This window comes from Chelonia mydas, chromosome 11 (assembly GCF_015237465.2).
Source record: "Chelonia mydas isolate rCheMyd1 chromosome 11, rCheMyd1.pri.v2, whole genome shotgun sequence".
In the NCBI taxonomy this organism is placed as follows: domain Eukaryota; kingdom Metazoa; phylum Chordata; order Testudines; family Cheloniidae; genus Chelonia; species Chelonia mydas.
In genome coordinates, this window is record NC_051251.2 from 9,896,415 (window position 1) to 9,915,739 (window position 19,325).

At 40.7% G+C, this 19,325-nt stretch overlaps 1 protein-coding gene across 4 annotated transcripts in view; it reads right to left on the reverse strand.

Moving 5' to 3' along the window:
* The window catches only part of IQCB1 (IQ motif containing B1), a 22,939-nt gene continuing 3,614 nt past the window's right edge, over nucleotides 1–19,325 (reverse strand). For 3 of the 4 annotated variants that reach the window (XM_043525255.1, XM_007071888.4, XM_037912331.2), the window contains exons 3-14: nucleotides 19,132–19,294; nucleotides 17,413–17,542; nucleotides 15,186–15,279; nucleotides 13,547–13,646; nucleotides 12,130–12,302; nucleotides 11,500–11,609; nucleotides 10,110–10,219; nucleotides 5,539–5,681; nucleotides 4,877–5,025; nucleotides 4,269–4,400; nucleotides 3,722–3,878; nucleotides 1–570 (exon numbers count right to left, since the gene is read on the reverse strand). In XM_043525255.1, the coding sequence (XP_043381190.1) occupies nucleotides 341–570; nucleotides 3,722–3,878; nucleotides 4,269–4,400; nucleotides 4,877–5,025; nucleotides 5,539–5,681; nucleotides 10,110–10,219; nucleotides 11,500–11,609; nucleotides 12,130–12,302; nucleotides 13,547–13,646; nucleotides 15,186–15,279; nucleotides 17,413–17,542; nucleotides 19,132–19,294 (1,691 nt within the window). In that variant the 3' untranslated portion in view covers nucleotides 1–340. Of the gene's footprint in view, nucleotides 571–1,054; nucleotides 1,204–3,721; nucleotides 3,879–4,268; nucleotides 4,401–4,876; nucleotides 5,026–5,538; nucleotides 5,682–10,109; nucleotides 10,220–11,499; nucleotides 11,610–12,129; nucleotides 12,303–13,546; nucleotides 13,647–15,185; nucleotides 15,280–17,412; nucleotides 17,543–19,131; nucleotides 19,295–19,325 lie in introns of all 4 variants that reach the window. The other variant, XR_003566512.3, reaches the window with a different exon arrangement.

Here is a 19,325-nt window from a genome sequence, read left to right on the forward strand (position 1 = left end):
CACAGTTCATACATGTATTTTACTTTTTAAAAATAAATCAGGCATAAATACATATTTACAATTACTGTACTTGAATCCTGATTCTAGCATCAAACTGGATGGAATTTTACCTTGAACACAGCATAGATATCAGGTTCTTCTGCAAAAGGAGATTCATATACAGTTTTTTTTATTAAGAACAACAAACCCACTAAAATTAAAACGCCTTTTGATCCTACTTAATGCATTGTTTTAACACAGGACTGGAATGTTTTCTTTCCATACAGTACATACTCAACATGACTGCATAGTATGGCATATGACTCTGGGTCTCTGAATTACAATTTCTTCTGTCTGCTAACTAAGAGGATTTACTTCCACCAATAAAGAGAGTTCCAAATTCAGTATTGAGAACATCATCAGGAATCATATCATCATCCATGAATTCATCTCCAAGCTTCTTCCACCATGGCCAGCGAGTACATTTCAGCATAGTATTATGGGATTGTCTGGCTTTGCATGCCACAGGGACTGACCGACTCATAAAGACATCAAGATCTTTTTCTGTGGCCTCCATGAGACTTGGAGCACCTGTAACAAAGAGGAAAACTAGTTGTAATTCTCTCTGTGGAAAGGAAAAGGCTAGCATAGGTCATTATTCTTGGATCTGTGCTTCTTGGTGCACAGGGTGACCTCTACTGCAGTGCTTTCAATGCACCCCAGTACCTGCATCCTCTCTTCCTATTGGTCCCACCACAAACTAAATCTCTGTGCATCCAATAGTTGCTGGTTTCCTTGCTTGTGTAGTACTATTCTATAGTTACACAGTGGGTAGCAGATCTAGCAATATTGTTCAATAACTTATTAAATTTTGCTCTGCCTGGGTGCTAAGTGGTGTCTGGACTGTGCTATTCTAACCCTTTGATCCCAGATTGTCTTCCTGGGTCCCACCAGGACAGAAGAAAAATCCTACTTGTTCTCATTCAGGTGAGCCTACCCTCCTTGCCCAACGCATGACACCCTCCCATCCCAGAATGGCCTTAGCTCAAAGTTTTCAGCCTCTAAAGCTCCTCACCAGTAGGGATGGGGATGCTTCCACCATCAGTCCATTTTTGACAAACAGAATGAGGAAAAACAGTCATCCCCAATTCTGTAGGGAAGATGATGTGCAAAGATCCTCATCCTTGGTGACTTAAAAGCAACAGAGATGGCTCTGTGAAAGGGCTGTCATAAAATAACAAAATAAAGCCTCATTACAAATCTGTTAGACATTAGCATTATGAACAGAAGGATAGGGCATCTCAACGTACGTCTAGTAACGCATGTCAATGTACTTAACCTCTAGGGACATCTAAAAATATAGTAGCATCTACTACTTGTATATAAAAGAAATTTCAGTTTTGAAATGTGTTTTTACCATTATTCATGGTATGATCCTAATTTTCTCTAAATTAGTTTTGTGAGGCTGGCAAACCAGGTGCCAGCTTAGGCCAAGGCCTCACTTGAATACTGACAAACACATAGCTGGGATCAGTCTGGTTCACCTGTGCGTTAGTATTGTTAAAACAGGTATTACAATTATAAGAATGTACTTCATGTTTAGACTCTTTGAATGCTTGTAAAATGCTGCATGCATTAATTCGGGGTAATCAATAGGCAGACGATGGGCTAAATCTGGACCGCCGGATGCTTTTGAATGGACCGTGAAATCTTTTTTATTATAAAAAGAAAAGGAGTACTTGTGGCACCTTAGAGACTAACCAATTTATTTGAGCATAAGCTTTCGTGAGCTACAGCTCACTTCATCGGATGCATCACGAAAGCTTATGCTCAAATAAACTGGTTAGTCTCTAAGGTGCCACAAGTACTCCTTTTCTTTTTACGAATACAGACTAACACGGCTGCTACTCTGAAACCTTTATTATTATAGTTATTGAGGTGTGAAAATATAAACCTTGACCAAGAAATTTGGACCTTGACAAAAAATAATTGACTACCCCTGCGTTAATCTCACTTATAACTTCTGTATCCCATATCATAAGGTAATATCTTAGCATTTGCATTGTAAGCTTCTGTAATTGTGTAAATCACCAGACAGGAGAGACACATTAACTAGTGTGAAATACTAGTCTCCAACAAAAGGTGTTAGGTCCTGCCTAACAAAGAAGGCCCATCAATACCAGATACGCTATATAGTGGAACATCAGAGGACAAAGGAATTTGACTGCTCTCCCCACTGCTGCATGAAGAGAATATGCGCAAGTGAATTCCTCCCATCAGCTGAGTTTGCTACTCGATGCAGCAGCGGGGAAGGCATAAAACCCCCCAACAAGGAGGAACTGTATCTCTATTCTTCTTGGACTCCTGAGCACAAGATTTCTAGGCTTAAGCAAGGAATCCCCAGCTACTAGCCTGGGTTAGCCCTAAGGGACATACAGAGCTTGCTTATTATACAAGCTTTGATAAGGGTATGTCTATACTACCCACGTTACAGCGCAGGTGTGGCAGCACTGTGACGTGGGTAGTGTAGACACGCTTTATCGCTGGGAGAGAGCTCTCCAGGCGATTTAAAAAAAAAACCCACCCCGAACGAGCAGTGGTAGCTTTATTGCCGGGAGCGCGGCTCCCAGCGATAAAGTGCTGTCTATATGGGCGCTTTTCAGCACTAAAACTTTTGTCACTCAGGGGTGTGTTTCTTCACACCCCTGAACGACAAAAGTGTTTCGCTGAAAGTGGCAGTGTAGACACAGCCTTACTTTTTGAAACTTAAGATTGGAACGTGTGTGTGTGTGTGTGTGTGTGTGTGTGTGTGTGTGTGTGTGTGTGTGTGTGTGTGTGTGTGTGTGTGTGTGTGTGTGTGTATCTATCTATAATATAATATCTAAAGATTTATTATATAGGAAAAGGAAACGAGTTATTTACAAGATTAAAACAGGTAAACACACATTATATGTGTGTGTGTTTACCTGCTTTAATCTTGTAAATAAAACACACACACATATAATGTGTGTTTACCTGTTTTAATCTTGTAAATAACTCGTTTCCTTTTCCTATATAATAAATCTTTAGATATTATATTATAGATAGATACACACACACACACACACACAATCTATAATATAATATCTAAAGATTTATTATATAGGAAAAGGAAACGAGTTATTTACAAGATTAAAACAGGTAAACACACATTATATGTGTGTGTGTTTTATTTACAAGATTAAAGCAGGTAAACACACACACATATAATGTGTGTTTACCTGTTTTAATCTTGTAAATAACTCGTTTCCTTTTCCTATATAATAAATCTTTAGCTAGTTTATTATAGGATTGGCTACAAGCGTCGTCCTTGGTGTGAGATCTAAGGTGCAATTGACCTGGGGTAAGTGACTGACTGGTCCTTTGGGGCTGGGAGTAACCTGAATATAGCTGTGGCCTTGTGTATAAGGGACCATCTATCACAAAGATAAGCTTACCTGGGTGGCAAGATAGATTGGAGTACTCAAGGGGACTGTCTGTGACTCCATGATAAAGGCTGTTGGAGTACATGAGGAGTTTACATTGATAATTGGTCGGTGAAATCTACATGAAATCCCAGAACTCACAATCCATTTGGGATTTGTGCCGTTTCCTAACAGTCTGCCCTTAGGTTGGTACCCCCGCTCTTGAGCCCCAGCAGGACAGCTTGGCAAGTTTAACCCATGTAGTGACCAAAGGAATGAACCTAGAGACAGGCACATACTCATCAACAGCTCCATGTCCGTGCTGAGCTGAGCTAGTAACGCCTCTCTGCGCTGTTCTGCTCTGCGATCCAGGCTGCTCCTGAGCAGGTACTGTGCCAGCTTTTCCTGGGCCTGCCGATGTAGCTCCTTACTCATTTCTTCTGACATTTGGGAAGCCTGGAGGAAAACAACATCTGTCACTGTTAAAGGAATGGTTATAATTTTAAATCCTTTGTGGGCAGATTAATGTCTACAGAACAACATTTGCATTCCTTGTCTATTTGTAAATTTAATAATTCTGCTTCCTCCTAAGTTTTCTCTGCAAAGTGATCCATCATCAAGCAGATACAGTTTTCCAATTAGGCTTTACTTAACCTGTTTTATTACATTAATGGTAAAAAAATTATCCTAGTTTATTCCTCTCAAAGACAAGTAAGCAGGATTAATATGCTACTATATTAATATGCATGGGTTATCTTGAGCACTGAAGTTTATATTATTGCATATATTTCATCCCTCTAATGCACTACGGTGGGTGGGGAATGCAGAGCTACAAAAGAGACACACCGGGTGCAGTCTGATGTAGTCATCCACCTTTTGCTGTAATGCTAGTTTCTGTGCACTGGTGAGTTCCGTGGGTTCTTTCCAGGGAGAGAGAGCCTTCCGTTTCCTTTGACACTTTCCCAGGAATTTATGAGCCTGCATGAAAGAAGGTATCAGAGTATGCCATTTACAGGTTAGGGGCTTGTTTTCGTGCATCTTTTAAAAAACTCAAAAGAAAAATTTCCCAGCACTGCAGCCAGAAAGGTGCCGCTTTCGATTTCACAGTGCAGAGGGCATGAGTGGGCATGATCTGATATAAGCCAATAACTTATTGTCAGTGTTACTGCTTAGACAAGCTGCACAGAGAATCCAGCCCTCGTTCCAAAGTAACAGCTCTTACCACATTTTCATATGGACTGCACTGTATTTTGTGGTTTACACAGGGTTCTTAACAGCTGATGAAGTTTGGGGCTCTGGTTTGATTTGCCTGAGCAGTTTTTGACTATTTTAATATTTGGTTGCTAAATTCTGGCAAAGTTGTCGTTTCTAGAAGTAAACAAGATGAGCCTCAAAAGGAATTGCAGTAATCCAGTCACTCTTGTCTAACACCAGTACAGAGTTTATATACTTACTGCTCTCTGAATGATGACAGCTGCCTTATACTGCTTAAGAGACTGTCTTTGTTGATGAACTTTTCTCCTTGCCCTATATCCCCTCCAGTGTCTCTGGATAATTAACGCTGCCTTCCCCTCCATTTCCTGAATGTGCCTATCTACCTGACCTAAGGAGATGACAGAAATTCATAGTTACACAACTGGGGGGGGTGATCTCACAAGCACAACAAGGTTTGGCGTCTCAGTCCTTGGAGGAAAAACCACCACTGAAAAGTCAGGCATTGCAGCGAGTGGCATTGGTGGAACAGTAGGTGGCACTCTTTCCCCTGAGCCAAAACCTCAGCACACTAATCACGGCCACTGGGTTACTGGAGGTACAGTTCTCCGCATAGACATACCACTGCTGTGGGTTCTTAAATGAACCCAAAGGGATAGGATCTCCCTTTTACGTCACATCTCTGCAACGAGAAGAGATTTCAAGCCACCACGTCTTTTGATTACTGAGAATATGAAGAGTTTAAGCTGTTCTCCACCAGACACTTCCGTCATAAAAAGGGATAGTCAGGGCACAGATTGCAGATGGACATGCGAGATTGGGAAATACTTTTGTTTGTACGAAAGATGGTTTTATGGAAACCTGAGCCCTTAATACTTTTGATACAGTTCAATATAAATCATACCAGGCTGGACTATTTCCAGTAAAGTCAGTTGCCGTTCATGAAAGAGCCTCATGGCCCTTTGTCTCTGAAGCTGCAGTTGTTGTCTGAGGGTCTCGTCTTCTTTCAGCCTCTTTAAATGTTGCAATTCCTGTTCTCGTTTAGCTCTGCAATAGACACACATATTAAGAATTGGCCTAAGCTTTCAATTCTCAAATGCACATTTGGAACTAACCTCCAATCTCTATTCGTCACTAGGCTGAATGATCCAGGGGTGAGGCAGCAAATCGTTAGAATGAACTGCCATCTGATCCCTTGGAACGGATTTGTAAAGCTTCTGTAGGGTCCACGCTGACCAAGTTAAGATCAGAAAATGGCTGACAGTCTAATCGCCAAGTCCCTTGGTATACAGAAGATCTAAGCCATCTATGCAGTTTGGTGTCAAACCAGAGGATATAATATGGCTTGGGATAAGTTTCTATCAAGGGCACTGCTGCTCATTGTAAGCCAGCTTCTCAGCTGACAAACTGGAGTAGCTCCTAGTTTACATCTGAGGACCTGGTTCAGTGACTTTGGTCACCTATAAAACTAGCAATGCATTTCAAAGTTGCCCATCACCATCTAGCAGGTGCCATACACGGTACAAAACAAGAATAGTGCCTTTACTGTCTGCAAAAGAATTCTCCCCTCCCCCCGCCCCCTCTTCTCTCTAAGGCTGATTTTCTTAAATTGGATAACTTTTGGTGATTGACTTCCAGGAGAAATGCTGACAGGTCGTTCTTCTGCATCAACATTACTGATGGAAGCCTAGGACATAGAGGCATCTTACATTGTCCCTTAAGAGCAGCAAGGCTCTGATTCTTCTTGATCGCAAGTTGTAAGGAACACCACAGATGAGGACACTGCACTGACAGCTAACTAATGAGACCCTAGGAGTTTAAAGTTGCAATTTTTCAACAAAAAAACTTCAAAAACAGACTCCAAGGAGAGACGGCTGAATTGGAATTAATTTGCAAACTGGATACAATTAACTTAGGCTTGAATAGAGACTGGGAGTGGATGGGTCATTACACAAAGTAAAACTATTTCCCCATGTTTATTCCCCCCCCCCCCCCCCCCCGGCACTGTTCCTCAGATGTTCTTGTCAACTGCTGGAAATGGCCCACCTTGATTATCACTACAAAAGGTTTTCTTTCCTCCTCTCCCCCCACCCCCCTCCTGCTGGTAAAAGCTCACCTTAAGTGATCACTCTGGTTATAGTGTGTATGGTAACACCCATTGTTTCATGTTCTCTATGTATATAAATCTCCCCACTGTATTTTCCACTGTATGCATCCGATGAAGTGAGCTATAGCTCACGAAAGCTTATGCTCAAATAAATTTGTTAGTCTCTAAGGTGCCACAAGTACTCCTTTTCTTTTTGCGAATACAGACTAACACGGCTGCTACTCTGAAACCGCAGGGACTAGCAATCATCATTTTCCCCTCCAGCACAGTCCTGTGGAGAGGAGGGCATTCTCTAAGAGAACTAGGCCCTAGATTTAAAGCTCAGAACCCTAACGGTAATTGCTCAAGGCTGCCTCCTTTCCCCATCATGAGTTAAAGGGCCACACTGCTATTATACTCCTAATTACATTCTATATGATATTTGTAACTTTACTGTATGTAGCAGAATGGTTTCAAGAAAGGCTGCAATCAGATTGTCCACAGAGGTTTCCAATCCCATGTATCTCTGCTTTAAACTGTCTCTTTGTGTTTCTGATCCAGGAAAGCACGTATTATTTTATATATTTTACACTGTGAAATCTCAGGATAAAAAGGGACTCATGACCTTCTGACAATCTTATTCATGCTATTTTTCTAGAAATCCTTATCACTTCCACTAGTTGGGAAGCCACATGAGTGTAGAGTCTGCCCTCTGATGGATTCCTCCAGTGTATGCCTATTACACTGTCACTGTTGGATGTTATGCATTTAATAGGTTTCTATTATACTGACTATGTGTTTTGCAGAATGCTGGCTCTTTTCATTCTATATCCCTCTGAATGATGAAGCCACATCTAGGTTACACAAGAGCACCTCTTACAGGAAAATACACCCACAGACTGAGACCTAAGCTTCCTTTTACTGGGCATGATTGAAAAGAACCCACTTCTGATCAATAATAAAAGTATCGATAGATATTGATGTATGCCTGATTAACACGGATTGCTTCGTTGTAACAAATGTAAAATTAGTTGGTTACGTGACAGCCTAACCAACTTTTAGGGCAGATTAGCATTTTTTTAAAGATACGTTAAAACTGAGAAATATTTCTGAAACCATACTGTTTTCAGAAGCATACAGCTGGCAGATTTTAAGATACCCAACTGCTATTGCGTGTGAGCCACACTCAGGCTATGAGTTTCAGCCCCAGCTAAATTTAACCATATTTACTGAGATCATAGCTTTCACAAAACTCCATAAATATAGTTACGCCCTGAATTCACAGCCACAGCTGCTGACTGCTGAAGCACCTCAAGTACGCTATATTGACATTCTAGGACGCTTTCAACCAGCAATGCTTACAGGATTCTAAGCAGTATTCTTACTCTTCGGCATAACACTCTAACTATCGTTTTGAATTAGACTGTAAACACTTTGCGGCAGGATTGTATTTTTATTATATTGTGCCTAGCACACTTGGTCCCTGATCAGGGCCTCTGTGCGCTACCAGAATAGAAATAATTACCATCCCTTCTGATCTGAAACTAACATACACAAAACTTAGAAACTGCTTCAACAAATGACCTACATTAATATCTGCAACTACTAAAATGCTTGCACAACAAATGTCAGCAGCCAAAGATCTCATCGTTCCCTTGGCCTCCCTTCAAGTTATTGCTAAACTCTGACTGTGAGCTTCTGGGGGTTGGGTGCCTGATTTGTTCAGGAATACTGGCCCAAAGTGGTCAGTAAGTACTTGGTGGGAGTCAGTGAGGGAGCCGACAAAACCAGAAGCCATCCCCAGCGAGGCCATAGAGGCCCCTCCACCCGAAGATTGGGGTTCCATGGAGTTTGGAGGTCTTGCAGAACTAACGAAGAGCAACCCTCTGTGGCATAATCCCTCAACTAATCCACAGGCAAATACCCATGAGCATTTATGTAGCCTCTATCAGCATAAACTCTTGTGGGTTCCTCTCCTCCCTCAAAAGGTGGTTTTGGCTCAGGTGTGGAGGAAGCGATAGTGTGAGGGAGCTGTGCTCACAGGCAGGATGTGGGGGAGGGGGGGTGTCACTGAGAAGCAGTGTAAAGTGGGTGGCCCTCCACAGATGCCTTGTAATCTGTGATTTCATAAGCATGGCCATACGGGGTCAGACCAAAGGTCCATCTAGCCCCGTATCCTGTCTTCCCACAGTAGCCAATGCCAGGTGCCCCAGAGGGAATGAACAGAACAGGTAATCATCAAGACTCATTCCCAGCTTCTGGTAAACAAAGGTTAGGGATATCATCCCTGCCCATCCTGGCTAATAGCCATTGATGGACCTATCATCCATGAATTTGACTAGTTCTTTTTTGAACCCTGTTATAATCTTGGCCTTCACAACATCCTCTGGCAAAGAGTTCTATAGGTTGACTGTGCGTTGTGGGAAGAAATACTTCCTTTTGTTTGTTTTAAACCTGCTGCATATTAATTTCATTTGGTGACCCCTAGTTCTTGTGTTATTTCCCCACTAACCTTGAGACAGCCACACAGTTGAGGGCAGAGGTAAATACCTCCCAGCCCAGATGAAATGGCAAATCTGGTTTCACACCTTGTCTAGGATTTAAGGAGTGTTGTTAGAACACGGTAGTTAACATATTTCAAAAGTCTAGCATAGACTTTAAAACATGCCAAACTGGTTGAATTAAAGCCTAGTGGGGAACCTCAGTTTTAATTCAATCACTTTAGCATGTTAAAGTGGATGCAGCCTTGTCTACACTAGACTTTTCAGATGTGTCAGTAAGAACGTATTACCTACCATGAGCAAACATCACACCTTAAATCCCGATCTAGCCGGATAAGAATATGACATTGATTTGAGTTTCATTCTTTGTGAGCAGAAACAAGTGTCCTAGATCTCATTCCATGGTTTGCTGGAGGGACCTGAGATACAGCCCTTAGCAAGTCAGTTTGTTACCATCATTGTTTCTTTTTTCCATCTGAGAAAATGTCAGGTATATTATACAGAATGTGTATAGGAACTTACAGTGCTTTGTGTTTTTTTAAAAATATCTGGATGTTCATGAAGCCCAAGGAGATATACTTACTGCAACTAGAAGTAGTTGGTGAAGACTAAATAATCCAACCCAATGAGGTAATCTAGTGCTCAAAAAGACTGAGAAAACTCTGACATTGTGGACATTCCATATGTTGCTACTATTTGTTGCAGTTTCTGTTATAATTCATAACTGATTTATACATATTTAAATACAGTTAAGAACAATATTGTGTGCAATTTTGTTATGTAGAAAAATCTATTCTTTTTGTTCATATATAGTGTCCAGCAAAGCAGTTTCTGAGAGTAGAAACCCTGTTTTCCTGAATCCTACTTACAAAGGGATGGTTTTTTTACCTGAAACTTCTTTGTAAGGCAGTCACTACTTTAGGAAGCGTCTTTAATCTTTTCCTGGTCTGAAATCCCCTCCACACAGCCTGGATTAAACAAGCTGCTTGATGCAGTCTCTGAAATTAACAAACCAGTTGACAGAATACATTCTCAGCATATATAAAACGTTTTATTGCTACTTGCTCATTTGGAATAAACTCAGTGTTTGGTCAAAACTGATTTCAGTTTTCACATGCTCTGTAGTTCACTGTTTCCAAATACTTGGGTAGATTTACACTCCCATAAATAAACTACTAGCATGAACCCTATATTTGTTACCAGGGCAGCTGCTCTGTTCATCTGGTTCAATTTTCTATATGTAGTACATAAAGGACTTCACAGAGAAAATCCATCAGCTAAAAGTCTTTTTTTCTAAGTGGAGGGCAGCTCAGAAAAATAATCCAGCTAATGTTTGAATCATAGACTGATAGGACTGGATAGGACCTTGAAAGGTCATCTAGTCCAGTCCCTTGAAATGAGGCGGGACTAAGTATTATCTAAATTCTACACCATACATGACAGGTGTTGTCTAACCTGTTCTTAACCTCCAATGACGGAGATTCTACAACCTCCGTAAGTAATTTGTTTCAGTGCTTAATTACCCTTAGAATTAGGAAGTTTTTCCTAAAGTCTAACCTAAATCTCCCTTGCTGCAATTTAAGTGCATTGCTTTTTGTCCTGTCCTCAGTGGTTAGGTAGAACAATCTATTATCTTCTTCTTCAATTATATTTTTACTCAGTTACTTTTCAGACTAGAACTGTGCTTTACAATTAAAACAATCCCTGTACAGTTCTAGCTCTTGGAATAACATCTCTGCGAGATCTGAATGTGTGACTCTTGTTGTCCAGGTGGATAAAACATGTACTTGCTCTTTAGTCGAGCCGAGTGTATCTCTTACTGGTCACTTCTTTTACCTAAGCACTTACATGGCCCCCATCTCTGAAGTATGCAAGTGTCTCCTAAGAATGTACAGATCTAACCTTACACATCTCTGTGAGGTAGGGAAGTATTATTTTCCCTAGTTTAGAGAGGGCTGAACTCAGGTAGAAAGACATTAAGTGACTTTCTCAAGGTCACCCAGGAAGTCTGTAGCAGAGTTGCTAAATGAACCCAGATCTCCTGAGTCCCAGTCCAGACCTTAACCATAAGATCATTCTTTCTTTATTTCTTGATGGGCATATGTCCTCATTGTTGGAAGTGGTTGAGTAGAAAATAAAAAGGGGGATAATTTAAAAAAAAAAAGACACATGTATGAGCAGATATTGTTTGGGGCCTTTGAAAGGTGGGACAAGAGTAAACCCAATATATGCAAATATAAACCCACTAAAGAGAGAAGTCTCATTAAATATTCCGCACCTGCATTTCTCCTTTCCTGCAGAATTCTGAGTAAAGAAGGTCCAAAAGTTGATTGAGATTCCTGTCAAATCCTTTGCCAGACCATTGCTTACTTAGCAGAGTTCTCAGTCCTAGGTGAGAGAGGAAAAAAATAAGCAAGTTACATTGTTAGAGCTAATTTTTCATTCGCTTGCTTACCAAACAGATTTCAAACTAGCAAACATAAAGCTGAACGTCAGACAATCAAATCTGATTGTACGTGTGATGGGCTTTGGAAAGGGACATTAAATCAGAGCTAAATCTGAGGACAGGCAGTTACTTTTGAGTTTCAATGTAAAATGTTTTTGATGAAGAGCTGATGGTATAAACATCACTGCAAAATGTTATACAATAGTTATAGCTTTGTAGGTACAAGTCATTGACTATCTACAGTCACATCCATGTGACAGTCAGATAAATTAAGTTTTTTGTGTCTGATCAGCTAATTTCTGTAAAGTACTTTGAAGATCTAAAGCACTACATAAATGTTAGGTTTTATTACAAGTGCTTTCATGTTCACCACAGTGAAACTTGCTCTTTCAGGACCTGTCACTAACCACTCATATTATTCTGGAATTTTTCTTCCCTGAGACAAGAAGTAGAGAGACAAACCTTTGTAGCGGGTACTGAGTAACTCCACAAGTTGGGGGTGAGATTCTGCCACTGACAGCAACAATTTCGTAGTAGCATTTCCTGTGACAGGATTGGTGGTAGATGAAAGCTTATAAACAAGTTCATCTAAAACAGAGTGAAGGATCTTTTCATCCACATGGAGTAACACAGAACTAACAAAGAGAGACAAAAGCAAGCCAGGAATGTTACTGAGGATGCAGACTTCAACAATGGCTTTCTTCTTCTGAAGCATTGGGCACAAGGCAATGCAGGATACATGATTCGCTAGATCAATGGTCCAACCTAGGATGGGAGCGGGAGGGAAGGGATGACCTACTGGGCCTTTTCCAGCTATGTGTTTACATTAAAATGTAACTCTAGCTCATGTAAGGTTTAACTCTCCTTTCATTATGGCTTTGATCCTAGAATGAAACAGACATTTTTGTATTTAAGACTAAAACAATTCCTAGGGCTTGATCCTATAAGGTGTTGGGCATTCTTGGTCCCATCCAGCACTGCACTTATTCACACGCCATTCACTACTATAAGCATGTAACTATTCTCATTGACTTGAATGGGATTACACATACACTAAACCGTTTTACTGCAGTGGGACCAGAGTGCTTAGGACCTCGCAGGATTGAGCCCTTAGGGACAATTCTATCCTCAACTAAACTGCTCCCACTCCTATTGTCAATGGAAACTATTAACATGTCTGAGGGCAGATATGGGCACTTACACAGCAGTTTACATGTTTGAAACTCTGCGAATTTAGCTAATCCTCACAATACCCCTCCACAGTAGGTTTAAGTATTATCAGCCTTTTACAGAAGGGTAAACTGTGACGCAGATGTTACTGACTTACCCAAGATCCTAAGTAATTCAGGGCATGTCTACACTGCAATAAAACACCTGCGGCTGGCCAGGCTTGCAGGGCTCAAGCTGTGGGGCTATAAAATTGCAGTGTTGACTGGGACTGAGCTGGAGCCTGGGCTCTAAGGCCCAGTGAGGGGGAAAGGTCGCAGAGCCTGGACACCAGCCCAGGCCCAAACATCTACACTGCAATTTTATAGCCCCACAAGCCTAAGCGAGCAGACCCAGGCCTGTCTTGGGTATTTTACTGCCTCAGTGGCAGAGCCAGTACTACAATTTGGGAGATATTCCAGGCCATTGGACTCTAGTGCAGTTCCAGGAACTAAAACAAAAAAAAAAAAGTGATATTCACAATAAACAAAGCAATTTAAGGATAGAGAAAACTGCCCATTTTAAGACTTCTCCAGCAGAGCCTGGTATAAAATATCTTAGGCATGCAGAAACTTTCCTTTTACAAACCCAGTACCAAACTGATCTTTAAATCTAAAATAAATAAATAAATTAAATAAAGGAAAATCAATAGAATTCTTTAAAAGCAGCTAACCTGTTAACTCTCAAAATATTCTGTAACACAGACATCATTGCAGTTTCAGTTTCTACATCATCTGTGATTAGCAACTGCAGGAAATGTTTACTCTGCAGCACTGCAACAAAGGAAAAGGAAACAAAATCAAGAAATAATCAAAGCCAGGGATTTAATGCCAGTTCATTTGTAGTTTACCGAACAGACCTATAAAACACATTTCCTAGCAAGTGAAGGGAGGGTCACTGTTTTTTTAGTAGATATTCTTTGCCTTTCTAACTTTTACAGTGAGACAGAATGGGAAAAGGAAACGAGCCTAAGGACCTGTCTATACTGGGGTTTTTCTGCACGGGTGGAAACCTCCTATGTACTAGGGCTGAGGTGGTGTAAAAAGTTTCAAAGGCAGGTAAGCCACACAGGCACAAGTCTTTTTACAGTGGGGCAGAGGCATGGCGCAAAAGTTTCCAGTGTAGAGGACTCCTGAACCTTCACTCTCTTATACCAGTTTTACGTCAGGATAACTTCACTGACTTCAATTAAATTACAATGGAGTTAAATAGATGCAACAGACTAGAGATTCAGACCCACTCTTTTTATTTAATAATTATCCAGTCATTTGTATTGTTTAAACCCATGTGCTGAAATTTTTAAAATATTTTTTAATGTCAAATACTGGGCAAAATTCTTCTCTCTGTTACATTCTGAAGTCAATGGAATTTATACAGGTATAACCGAGAACTCATTTTTGACTGAGTATAGGTCAATTTGTCAGATGTTTGTAGATTTGCCAGCACTGCAGTAAAATTAAATAATACACTGTAAAGCTTTTTGTTTATGTTTTGTGAACCTGACCCTGCAGCGAGCTCTGTCTAGGCAATCTCTTGAGCCCATATACAGCTCATTTTAGGACAGAGGTGTGAAAGTTTCAACTATGCATTTATATTAGGAAAAGCTCTGATTGTTGTTAAGATCTGTAATTAAAAATGGAAGCTGCGGGGAAAAAACTGTCTGTCCAAATCAACAACCTAAAAATGGAATGTGGCCTCTTCCTTTTATTTTTGCTTTTCTAAAGGCCTAGATTGCCTGTTTCATTTGCTGATGCTTCTATTGTATAATGCAGAGGTTGTCAACCTTTTTCTTTCTGAGCCCCCCGCAACACGCTATAAAAACTCCATGGCCTGCCTGTGCCACAACAACTGCTTTTCTGCATATCCAGTAGATTAAAAGCCAGGGCCAGCATCTGGGGGTAGCAAGAAGGGCAATTGCCGAGGGCCTGATGCCACATGGGGCCATGAGAAGCTACGTTATTCGGACTTTGTCTTCAACCCTGTGAGGCAGGGTTTGGGCTTCAGTTCAGACCTGCAGGGCTCGGGCTTCAACGTTCTTCGCTGGGCCCCAGCGACTCTAATGCTGGCCCTGCTCTCTCGTATATTTTGGCAGACCCTCGGAAACCAAGGCCCTGGACCCATGGTTGACAACCACTGGTATAATGGATTATTTCAAGAGCTCATTTAAAAGCATGTGATAACCAGATAAAAACAGGACACAGACTGGTTTTGGAATCACTCCTGAACCCTTCACTAGTCATTGTAGTTATATTAAAATTCAAAATTTTTTTAGTTATTTGATGATGCAACGAATTTCCAACCCTTTCTCTTACCACACTCTGTTAGCTGAATATGCCCACCAAACAGCCAGCAGATGGCATCAGTTACTGTCCGGAAACACCGTAAGAATTCACTTTTTTCTTCATCCTGAACAAAATAAAATAAATAAATAAATTATAGAAGTGGTCACATATAATCCCAATTTCAGGCCTGTATTTTGTGCTATATCCACAACTGTCAATCAGGACATTACACTGTATATGATCCTTGCTGACCATGAGAGATGCACGGTTATACTAACAAGCTAATCCATAATGTTATTAGCTAATACGTTGATTTGTGAATGCTGGATATTTCAGCAATTCATTCACTTTAATGAGGCTTGTACAGAGAGTGAGCCTGATTCTGATCTCATTTACAGTGGTGTAAACTCAGAATCAGACCGCGTACAGCATGTACAATTTACACAATATTAAGTATCTGAATATCTTTAAGAGCCTCGACCTTGATCTTTGCAATGAGGGACTGGTATATAAACAGTAGAAACTGTTTGAGTTCTCAGTAGACTGTCAGTCTTATTCAAGACAAAATAACTCATAATAAGCACTGTGGCAAAGGATGCTGGATGCTTATAGGCCAGGTCCCAAGTGAAGTAAAATGCTGGATCCCCACGTCCATACCCCTCCTCAGAGGGTCCACATCAACTCCTGGCTTCCTCCTCCATCCCCCTGACACCAGATGCTGCAAGAATTCATAATCGACCCTGCCATTCAATCTAATGCAGGGGTTCTCAAACTGGGGGTCAGGACCCCTCGGGGCGCTGTGAGGTTATTACATGGAGGGTTGCAAGCTGTCAGCCTCCACCATAAACCCCGCTTTGCCTCCAGCATTTATAATGGTGTTAAATATATTTAAAAGTGTTTTTAATTTATAAGGGGGTCGCACTCAGAGGCTTGCTGTGTGAAAGGGGTCACCAGTACAAAAGTTTGAGAACCACTGATAATGATTGTAAAGAACATGCAAGCAATGAGGGTCTTAGGTCTATGAGAGGGACTGGAAGGGTCATTTAGTCATAAGTTGTCTATGCTTGGTGGAGTGGGGCTTGCTAAACCCTCTCAGAATGTGTGGTCAAGGCTGGAAGCTCAGTTACCTCTGGACAATATGATTGGAAGTTAAAGTACTGACCTTTGATATAGCTTGTGCTTGCACTCAAGGATAAATCCTGCACAGAAGTGGGTGATTCAGTAGCATGTGGGTTGAGGCATATAATAAGAAAGTGTGGGCAAAATTACACACTGTGGGTAGACAGAAGACTCCAGGGATGTCTATTGGGAAGCATTCACATGCTCTAAATTCACTTAAAAGAACTGAGCAGACAGAATATGTCATACTGCTGATATATAATTACTACTCAGGAAGCATGTAGTTTCCAACATAATACTGTACAGTGAATGAAAACTTTGACTAAGTGCAAGGAGCGAGTCAGACAAAAAAGTGTAATATCTAGGGGGAAAGTTCTATTCAGGGAACCCATCAGCATCCATGTGGTTGGTTACTCAACTTCTACTATTTGTACGGATCCTAGGGTCTCAGAGTGCTTCTAAAACACTAGGGAATTTCGCCATGAAATACCCTTTTGAAGTCGCTAAATAGTGGTTACTCTCTAAAATGGGGAAGAAGCAACACTTTCGAAACTACCCACTGATTTGGAGTTTCTCAATTTTGGGTGCCATGTCAGTATCAGGGGGCACTTTTGGACATTTTGGCCAGGTTCATTTAGAAAGTACATGGCAGAAGTATCCAGACCATCTTTCCAAATAGTAATTTCCTCTTCTGAAAATCTGAATACAGCACTATGAACAGAGTAGTTGCCAAGTCAGATTTCATCATTTGTGAAGCTAAAAGGTAACTCATGATTGGTAGACCCCAAATTTGATTGCCCAGTTTTGTTGAGCTGTTTTTGCTTCTCATTTATTATTGCTTTTTTCTCAGGAAAACCCACTCTCAGTAGCCAAGCTCTTCACAGCAACCCTGCAGTAACAAACTAGTCCATGCACACACAGGATGGAAGAAATATTCTGTGAGGAAAGTTATTCCAGTTTCAAAACTCCAAAAGTCAGTTACTAACAACCATGAGAAAAAAGTCAGTTCTGAAAAACATCCTTTTATATTATGGTGTATCTGTAGCAGAACCCCTCTAATTCAGTAGACGAGCTTGGAAACATTGTCAATCAGTTACAAAATGTTCCTGGGGCTCACTTAACCAAGCAATTCAAATACCTTGATTGCTCGGATAAACCGTGCTTGCAGATGTCTTCCCAAAAACAGGAGGTTATCGACAGCTGAAGGAAGTAATTTATTGTAAAATTCTTCAGGATCTTCTTTCACCTCCAGTCCCACACAACACTGACTGAAAAGAAAGAGCACACAGATCTGAACCTTGCAGGGTCTGTTGGACAAAAGCAAGTGAATAAATGCCAGCAGAGACTGAACGACAGACAACTGTTGCAACTAGCTCCAAGACATCTACCTCAGAGGAAAAGAATCATTAGGCTGTTGGAGAGAGAGAATTTGTTTGTCTTGGCCAAAACCATATCTAGGTCACATTGCCCATTAGCTTTCTGGGACCTGTTCTGATCTGTTCTACATACCATCAATGCAATGCTAAGATACTATGATACCATTAGAAAACCAGGACAGACAGACAGATTAAAATCAATCTGGAACTGGAGGAAGGTTTTGTAAACCCAAAAATACCATGCAGATAAAAACACAAATTCACAAATAACTGGGGGGATACTTTTGCAACCGTTTTTTAAGAATGTGGGTGAGCTAGGAAATCAGTACTACAGGACTACACTTTAACCCTCAGTATTACTGTCTTGGGCATTTTTGGAGGAATCTTTTTAGAAATAATTACTGTCATATAGTCACACAAGTGGGCAATTTTTCTGCACTAGAGCTGGGCAAACAGGAAAATTCATGACCATTTTGTGAATTTTGCTTTGAAATGCACCTCCACCTTCTTGTGTGCAACCCTTTTTGTTAGCTTTCCATGAATATTTGTACGAATGAATGTAGTTAATCTGAACAGTGCACAGAAAGTCAATGCCAGGTGAACCACTGAGATTCATTTAGTTACAAGAAGACTTGTTTTGTTACAAAATTAATTTATTTTGTCTGGAAGCAGAATCAGTTTATAAAGCTTGGGTCACTCAATCGGAAACAGAAACATTATCATGTAACTTTGGTGCCTGATCTTGAAGCCTAGCAAATTTCTAATATCAAAAACTCACACCTAAGAGATGGTATTAGAGAGACAAAGGTGCTCTAAGGACCCCACTGCTTAGGAATTTGCTCCCTACTTAGTCCAAAACTTCAGGGTAATGTGCAAAGCTTATCATTTGACCCAGAATTTAAAAGTTTGGGGGTGAGGAGGGTAGAGATTGTTTGAAGGTGATTTGAGTTTTAAGTTGCCTGGCTCAATGGTGGTGATTTCATACCAGGTAGAATATTGCATTTAGATATCATTTGTGGTAGATTTTTACATGATGGCCAGGGTACCTAGAGCGTATGGATAATGTCCACTTTTTTAAAAGCATTTCTACACATCTAAAAGAAACAAAAAACAATTTGTCAATGACCAAGAGACTGAAGTTTGTTTGCAAGAAGCATATGAACAATTCTGAATAAGCAGTACATTGGTAAAAATCATGATCTACTTGAGGACAATTTACAAACAAACAAGGGTAAATCCGACATATTATTTATTCCCACCGAATAATCCGCCCAGCATGTTGAAACACAATGCAAATCAGTTAGGCTTTGCCCGACCTCTCTACCCTTGACACCACTCCCTGCACTCTCACCCTGACATTTTCTGTGCAACAAGCCTTGTTTTGGATGTGAATCAGTGTAGAACAGCTTGAAAAGAAAAAAGTGAGACGAAAGATGTGAAGGAGAACAAGAATAAAACTTTACAGCTGCTTTTCATTTTACCTTAGTATCTCTGATAGTTGGGCAGCAGTAGCCCAGCCCCCAGGCAGTCGAGAGTAATCTTGTTTAAGGACCAACATACAGTATTGAACAAGATTATAATAGTAGAGGTCCTGTTTAATTTTCTGTGATTCTTTACTTCCCAAAGATGTACTATTTAAAATTTCTGGGGGGGAGAAAGAGAAAAAATTGTGCAT